The sequence below is a fragment of the Borostomias antarcticus genome (genome assembly GCF_949987555.1).
Source record: "Borostomias antarcticus genome assembly, chromosome: 28".
Lineage (NCBI taxonomy): Eukaryota > Metazoa > Chordata > Actinopteri > Stomiiformes > Stomiidae > Borostomias > Borostomias antarcticus.
Window position 1 is genome coordinate 1,822,847 of NC_140261.1, and position 9,108 is coordinate 1,831,954.

Sequence of the window (9,108 nt, forward strand, 5' to 3'; positions counted from 1 at the left end):
GTTTCAGAAAGAGCAAAGTTGACAGAGTGAGATTTGGAACAGTGGTCTATCTATCTGCGATTCACCAGGCTGTCACCGTACCAGGGGGGGGATCCGATCCCATGTCCTCACGTTCTTATTTCTCCTTCTCTGTGCTGTGTGAACCGGTGTAAAGCACACAGCATCCTTTCATTGGACATGAATGACAAATAAACATCCTTGAATAAAGGTCCTTGAATATTATTCAGTTGTGGTTATGAAGGGCCGACACCTCAATATCTGTATCTCCATCAAATACAGTAAAAGAGCAACAAACCAACTGATCTTATAAGAAGCAGTCCGTTTAGGACTACATGTACTGTACAATACTCCTTTTCCCAGAATTCTCATGCACCAACTGTCCATCTCTCTCCCTCCACTCTTCCCTCCTGCATGCATCGGTGGACACTGAGAGACAACGCCGTGTCATGTCTTCATTTACACCAGCGACTCCCTGACGGGTCGACGGCGCCGTCCGCGGAACGCCGTTTTGTTGTCAAACACTACAAATCAGAGCCACGGACGGACGGGGGACCTCAGGTGAACCCACACGACGGGCCGTGGCGGCTGTCAGCCGATAAAGCCGCATTGATTTGAACAGATCGCCCCCCGTCTATAGGGATAGATCGCCCCCCGTCTAGAGGGATTTATCAATGTGTCCGTGGCGTCGGCGCACGCTCCACGGGCCGGGCAGGGTCGAGCACGACGGATTTATGTGAAATCCAGCGGATTAAAAGGACACCGCAGCGAGGGATTGTCAGTAAATAACAATAGACCTCGGGGTTAGCGTGCACGCACACGCTGGAGTGGGCGGATCCAGAGTGCAGGCGTATATATTCACACGGTGGTCTTACATACCATGTGAATGAGCGCACATATTTATGCATGCAAAAAACAGCATGCAAAAACAGGCGTGTTGCGCGCGCACACACACACACACACATGGAACAGCGACATGTGGCCACAGTGCACACACAGGCACATACACACTAGCTCTTGGCAGACACTCCATAAACCGAAGTATCAATACATTCAGTGTGACAATATTCCCAGCATGCTTTGGTTAATAGGGTATTTTTCTCCTTCTGTGGCTGGCCTATTATGAGAGCGTGGCCTCCAAGAGTGAGGGTGTGTCTAGGGCCTATAACCTTGGGTGAATTAACAGTCTCATTCAAACGGTGAATAGGTTATAGTCTCACTGTTTGACTGTGGGAATTCTGCGCTGTCAAAATGTTCTGCAGTCGTGAGGGAGCTAACAGTTTCAAAGGCGCATCGAAATGTGTTCTAGAGAATTTACATATAGCCTACTGTATGTGTCAAAAGATGATAATGAGATAACACAAAAACAATTAACTGAACAAACACTACCACTAAAAACATGGAATTCACTGTGTCGGTTTGGTGGATGAATGTTGATTCATCAGATTTTTTTATTCTCTTGAACTGTTTCCTGATAATGCAAAGCAAGGTAAACATCAATGGCCGTCACATTTCACCCCATCAGGAGCTGTGATCAGGAGGACTACAATCCTCGAATTATGCAAAGGAGGTGAGAGGAAAACCAGTGTCCTTGAGAAGCTGCTGTACATTTAAACACGAACAGAGTCATCAGCCAGGGCTCCTCCCAGACAACACCAGCGTGCTCTAATGAGACCAATAAACACACAGCCGGCCGTCTCATCCATCTCAACACCACTTTTACCTCAGAGGTTTAATGAGCGCCGAGGAACGGTCGACGGTGTGTACCGCGAATTCCTCAAATCGGTGCACACTGTTCGGTTTTAAGTGAATACCACGCTGGTTATTGTGCCAACTGGGTTAACCCCTGCAGCCGTGTATCTATCGGTGTTGATCGCAGGAGTAATCAATGATGCTGATGACTGAGGCTGTGAGAAGGAGAGGATTATGGGTGGTTTCAGTGTGTAGGCCATGGACACGCGGGATCACTAGTCGTGTGACGGACTGGGTTTGGATGGAGCCGTGTCTTTGAACCGCAGAAGTCTGTGTTCGCTTGCAAAGACTAGTCCAAGCAAACGCAAACCTCTCAGCCATAGACTGGGCTTCTCATGTCGTGAACATGCTAGCAGGCCTACAGGATACCTGGCAACATAAATCTCATCTCCTTATCCTCCGTGTCCATCAGTACCAACACGGAGACCAGACAATCAAAAATCCCAGCAAAAAAAAACCCAACAGGAAGTAGATGGGCTAGGGCCTTCTCCCTTATCTGTTATCTGTGCAACACTCTACCCTGGAAGGAACTGTGTGAAAGTCGCAGGAAAAAGGTGGGACCATTGTCCAGGCTTCCTCCTGGGCTGGGCGCTAGCTCGCTGTTTGGACATAGTCTTTTTTAAGAGCTAACTATTATCTGGGAACATCCTCTCACAACATCTGATACCAATCTCAGCGATAGCTTGAGTAAATCGTTACCTCATAGGAAATATTATTCACAAGCTTCATCACAGATATCGCTCTGCCAAAGATTTTGGAGACTATTCTAAGAAAATAAAAGTTTAAATTGTAATATATCTGACGTTGTGATTCCATTAGGACTTCAACTATCCCCAAATGACAAGTAAAAATGTATAAACTCTTGGTATTTAGCATAAACGTACGGAAGATAGTCTGACTTCATTGGCCAGTATGTTAATTCAAGACAAACAGCATATGGTTATAACTCTACAGACGGAGCAGCCAAGGTTTAAATACTAATTAAAGCCTGTATTTCTACATACTACCTATCAGTAATGAAGTGGTGGAAATAAGAGTAAAGACAAATCAAACTGCACAGAAAAGGGGTAAATAATCCACCTAGTGGTGTACTGAAGTCACTGTATCAAATGACACTGACTGGACAGACTAGCCAGATAAATGACATATCAATGTCCCTATTGATCATCCTCACATGCAGAGAGAGAGAGAGAGAGAGAGAGAGAGGGAGAGAGAGAGAGAGAGAGAGAAAGATAGAGAGAGGGAGAGAGAGGGGGGGGGGAGAGAGAGAGAGAGAGAGAAAGAAAGAGAGAGAGAGAGAGAGAAAGAGAGAGGGGGGGGGGGGGGAGAGAGAGATAATGGCACTGTGGTGTATCATCAAGCCATAGCCCAACAACAATCATCTACTGGTCAATTTAAACTTGTCCCCTAACCATTAAGCTCTAGGCGCCAAATATGCTGGTCAATCAATCAAGAGCATATGATTTGTTAGGACAAAACTACAGTAAGACAAACAAATCCCCATCACAAGTTTGCAGCTCCAGGACTATGCTGTTTTAGGAGACATATCTTTAGACTTACATAACCATTCCCAAACTGAACCCATTAGATATTGCTGCAGATATTAATGTGGGCTTTCCATTAAAATGCTTTTGTCCCCCCCCCCCTCTCTCTCTCTTTCTCTGTCCTTCTCCCTCCCTTCCAATACTTTTGCTTACAGCGTTATGCTTCATCTCAGCTCTCCCGCTGAATATTAACGACTTCTATGCTAATGGGCTTACACCGACTAAGGTCGCCCAGGCTCCTCCTCTGAATGTTAATCTGCCTCCTCATTTGCATACGCTTAAGTGTAAAATTCTCCCACAAATCATTGCAGCAGTCTTCATAAGGAAGCCAGCACCCTGTGAGCGACAGTCCCGAACCAACATGGTCCCGACGTGGTCACTGCGTGGTCACACAGTCAAAGTATGTTTAGAATCGAAGGTCACAAGAAGTTTAGGGTGAAAAGCGATGGTAACAGGAGACTTGCCAGGCTTGTGCAGAACAGCTGAATGTCAAGTAAAGGGGGTTATAAAGGCTAAGTGATGAGCTTGAAACATTATCGAACATGGCGTCATCATAGAGACGTTTACGGTTTGAGGTACAGTTGTCAGTTCAAAGGTGACCATGACTAAAACTAAAGAGAAATATCTGCAGTAGACCGTCATATGCAGACCAAATAATGTTAGTATTTACAATAGGGGCAAAAGATGTGTTCTTAGTACTGTAGATTTAAAATATTTTTGTTAAGAATGCTAGACAAATATTAGTCTGACTCAACGGTTTTGGGGATAAACCTTGCCATCTGTTTATTACCGCCCAATCAGTTGCGCCGATTCATGTGGTCGGCCAATTAGTGGCGATGGGAGATTCTCCCAAACTATAAGACAACAACAACCTAGCAACCGCTCCGCCGAAGACGATTGTGATTGGTTTAAAGAAATACTGTGTTTTCCCCCCACTATCCCCGAAAGGTAATGAGTGCAGCCAGACCTTTCTCCCGTGCTGGCACAGCGTAAACACAGTGTGGAGATAGGCCTGGCTATGTGACGCTAGAGAAATATATACAGCTTTTTATGATGGACAGTATTGAGAGGGTGAAACATACTTAGTATGAAGTTCAATGCAGCAAATCTGAGAATTTTTTTATGTGAAAAGTAATTTACCTGACCTCAAAAACAACATAACCCTTACATATCCAAAAATGTCACCTGAACCTAAAATTTGTTTGTTCCAATATAATCATTCTGGATTGCTGTCAGCACCAATATCTAGCAGTACTGTAATACAGCAGTAGGCTCTTGCTTGGAGTCTGCCTGTTCTCTTCAGCAGGGCAGGGCATGTACATTACTGACTCATGCAAGCCTTGTAGCCTGCCAACAAAAGCAACTTAATGAAAGAACTAGTCATAGACTGAATAACAGCAATTATTGATGACTGATATCTTTATGTTGCTGTTTCGTCTGATGTCTGATTTCCCAACGATTACCAAGTAAACTGATTTCATAAAACTGTTTTATCAGATTAACAGGGTTGTAAGGCTGCTGTTGAAATCTAGTTCAGTGTTGGATACCTCAAGACGATTCATATATAACAGCATTTCAAAGTACTGTGTCACTCTAGACAAAACATTTGTTTAATACTGAAATAAATATTAAAGACTGCTATCCACTGATCAATTTTACTGTCTGATTAATTATTAATTATGAAGTCAAGCCGATCAATTGTCCAATTTTAATGAGTATTGTTCTATATGGTCTATTTTGTATCATTGTAGACATATTATCAGGAAATATTAGGACGCAGATCCACAACCGCTGCATGATGATATATAGTCTGATGAAATATTCAAGAAATAGCGCAGAAAAGCTGTTCTGCAATCTTCTTTCCTTTATATGATCCAGGTTAAATTGTATGTCAGTAACATTCAACACATCCTTTTTTAAATCAACCACCTGACCTGACACTGCAATCGACATATGAAATGTTTGCTGAATTCAAAAGAGATGGCATGAATGGTGCGTTGCCATCTGTGCCTCATAGGGGCTAGTGGAACCCAGAACCATCCATCCAGCTCAGCCACTGGGAGATCTCGCCTCAGGAAGCCAGGAAGGGTGATTCTTCATGTCATGTTATGGAGGTAGGTATCCTCCAGCTTGAATGAGGTGAGATACCAGGTCTCTCTCTACTCACCGCTAACATAACTACACTTGTTACATGACATGTTAGTTGATTATTCTTGTAGCTTCAATGTTCTCCCCCTCAATACCCTTGTTTGTTTAAAGGACATCATTTAAAATGCTTGTTTTCCATCTTCCCTGGGGTTAGACAAGCAGTATGAAGCATTTTCATCTCTGTGCGTGCAATATGGAGTGGCGAGACCTGGACCGATTAGCCTAGCTTAGCGGCATTCACTGGTACCAGGTTAGGCCGATTAGCCTACTTTCCGAATGTCACGAAATAACCCCCCAATACAACTCCAAAACAATTCTGTTTAGAGTTTGTAATGTGTGTATTTACCACGTTGAGTGATCACAATTTTTAATTAAACATTTTCGTTTTCTAAGCAGAAATACTCAGAACTATTTTTTTAGAACCAGGCGTAGGGATTACACGCATCACTCCAAACGCGTCGCATTGTAACTAGCTAGGTATGAGGTAAACAAACCTGCATTCCAACAAGTGAAGTGGATATCATCAGCTCACACATAGTTAGACGCTACAATAGACTAGCTCATATCTAGATACACCGTCCATAACTTTATAAATATGGTTCAGTGTGTTGTAAAGAGCTGTAATAACAGGCAGTTGAGGCCAGCGTATCACGGTCGTTCCGTAGGTTTCCAAAGTATCCGGAGTGGGCGAAACATTTTAACATTAAAAACTCTAAACAGAATAGTTTTGGAGTTATATTGGGGGGTTATTTCGTGACATTTGGAAAGTAGGCTAATCGGCCTAACCTGGTACCAGTGAATGATGCTAAGCTAGGCTAATCGGCCCAGATCTCGCCACTCCATATTGCACGCACAGAGTTGAAAATGCTTCATACTGCTTGTCTAACCCCAGGGAAGATGGAAAACGTATTTCCCAAAATGCTGGCCATGTCCTTTAAGCTTTTCACTTAATGGTGATAACATTATTTGGGTAAAAGCAAGAGCAGCCTGTACACAGCATTTGGGTGAAAGCCAGAAAGGAAAGGCAGTGTGTCTAGTTCCTACAGGGGCATGGATCTTCATTATATGCATTGCCTGCATTTAACAATGTCATTGTGGTATTATTGATTAGATTATAATTATTAATGTCATTCATTTAGCTTATTTCATACTGGGTGTGTACTGTGTGTGTGTGCGCGCATGTGTACATCAGCCTGTGCATGTGTGTTGTTTATGTGCATGTCTGTTTTTTTATGTGTGTGCATTTTTTGCTGTGTGTTTGTATTGTGTACTGTATGTGTGTGGGTGCATGTGTGTGTGTGTGTGTTTACTGCCGTTGGTACAGCAGAGTAGGGGTCCACAGGGGCTTGGACCACTCCGTATGAATAATGCATGGTGTTGTGCCACTGCATCTCTGTAATGTTGCCTTGGCCCTTTTAAAGTTGCAACACCCCAATGCTTAGGAAAGTCTGCATCTATCTATGGCCCTTCATAACGCGGAAATCCATATAGTAGCAAATCAGTGCTTTCCTGAGTGGTGAGGATGAAGAGGGAGGATAAATAATGCTCAGATGGAATTTAGCTCTGCTTCACTTATGCTAAGTTTGAACTAAGTTCATTATCTTCTTCAATCTAAAGATAGTCTCAACACACCAGTATCCACCACACATAGGCATACTGTAGCCTATGCACCAGTCTTTTTCTTCTTCTGTATTTTATTGTATAAATGTACAAATATTAGGCTACATTAATGATACACTTCACTGCATTAGAAATGGCTAAAAACGAAAAGCCCAATGTATAAGTGTAATTGACAACCCTGTGACAAACGTATTGGGCTACATTCAAGCTTGCAGTAACCAAGGCAATTGTCACAATAAACTAAACTTCTGATAAGATGATACATTGCTCTATAGTTTCTGTATACTGAAACATAGCAGGTAAAAAAAACACAATGATTATTATACTAAGTATATTATATTTGATGTTTATCTTCATTCTCCTAAAGATAGTTTCATTTAATTAGGCTATACATTTGAAATAGTGTTGCATAGCTTTTTTATGCACCTGAACTCTTATTAGGCTACACCTATTACACTCAGTCTAGTTAAGTTCAATATTATTTGCTTAAACTATCTTTTAAAAATGTAAATAGAACAATGCTAAAAACACATTTTAGGCTACCTGTAAAATATGTACAGGTGAAGTCTCCTGAGTTTCAAAACTAAATGTCACGTAGCCTAAGGAATTCCATCCTTGGGTTTGACTTTCTCAATGTGGCAAGCAAATGGGATAAATGTCTTCATGTAAAACCCAGGAGCCACGGAATGCTGAGCACATGTGCCAAATACATCGCATCTGTATTTACAAATTGTCCAACCATCTACATGGGATCATCCGACCCCTGCAACACTTCACCCTCCGTCTAAAACAAACACCCCTGCGCGTAAAACTAACGGGATTGTCGCTTTTTGCTGCCCCTGGATCACACGGTTACGCAGGGCTATCCTACTGTTAACTCACCTCTGTGCGCGATTGAAGTCGCTTGTTCATCTCGTAGATCCTGTACTCGGGCTGGACCATGTAGGGAGAATGCCTTCGGTAGAAGGGTCCGAAAGGGGACGAGTAGAATGGGTCGTGGGGTGTGTTCGACATGTTGATTCCTTGCCGCGGTTACCAAGCTGCACAGCGCAATTTCAACATCCACGCACGCAGCGCACATGGAGTGCGATGCTCTGGAAGACCCCGTGGAAACCAGCCGCTACCCAGGCTGAGCGGTATGCTCTCTGCACGCTGGGCTGACTGGTTCGCAGCTATAGCAGGGGAGGCGAGGGAGGAGGGAGAGAGGGAGAGGAAGGGACCAGGGCTGTGTGGGGGGATAAGTAGGGGAAGGGGTGTGTGTGTGTGTGTGTGTGTGTGTGTGTGTGTGTGTGTGTGTGTGTGTGTGTGTGTGTGTGTGTGTGTGTGGGGAGGGGGGGGCGTTCTCATTGGACGGGTAGTAGGGCTGCATGGTTCCACTAAGGGTCGTTTCCTGTCTGACTATTCCATCTTTGCTTACTCTTTTCCATTCAGACAGGTTTGCGTTTTTGTTTTAGGTCTTTGTTTTAAAGCTGTCTTGTCCAGTCAAAAAACTGAGGAACTGATACATCGATGTTCAACACAAGTGCATAGTAACATCTGATTCTGGTTACCAGAACTGCTTCAGTAGAAGGTTGACCTTGGTAAAGGGCCACGAGAGGTGGCCAAATAACCACACAGATTTCACGCAAAAACAAAGAGACAATAAATGTCATTTCTTTTGTTTCCCCCCCAAAATGTCAGTTTGATATGCAGCGGTTTCATGATGTTTAATGTATTAGCTCGCTTTCAGTCAATGCTATAAGCAGACCTGAACAAAATTGTGATATAATCACCTTAATTATACTGCACATCGACTATTGTGCAGACTTGTTTGCCAAGTTGGTCATATTGTAAACAAATGACACATCATAGCCTGGTTCATCATGTATAGAGGTTGGTTCCCAAAATCTAGGTTGGGTTCCGTTGGGAACAGAAATCCTCACTGGAAAATACAGGCACAAAAGCAGCACCATTAAAAGTGACCCTCTGGAGGATCAAACTGTATTGTTCCTAGGTTTGAGTAATGACTGATACACCTAGCCTACCCTGGCTCTATGCAGTGTGGAGA

The 9,108-nt window shown here is 43.3% G+C and overlaps 1 protein-coding gene across 1 annotated transcript in view; it reads right to left on the minus strand.

The window, feature by feature from the left end:
* Nucleotides 1–8,075, minus strand: part of ldb2a (LIM domain binding 2a) — a gene marked incomplete at its 5' end in the record, with an annotated part of 47,622 nt that extends 39,547 nt beyond the window's left edge. Inside the window, 1 exon segment of the mRNA XM_084459381.1 lies at nt 7,944–8,075. Coding sequence (XP_084315507.1) covers nt 7,944–8,075 — 132 coding nt within the window.
* Between the last annotated feature and the right edge of the window lie 1,033 nt (nt 8,076–9,108).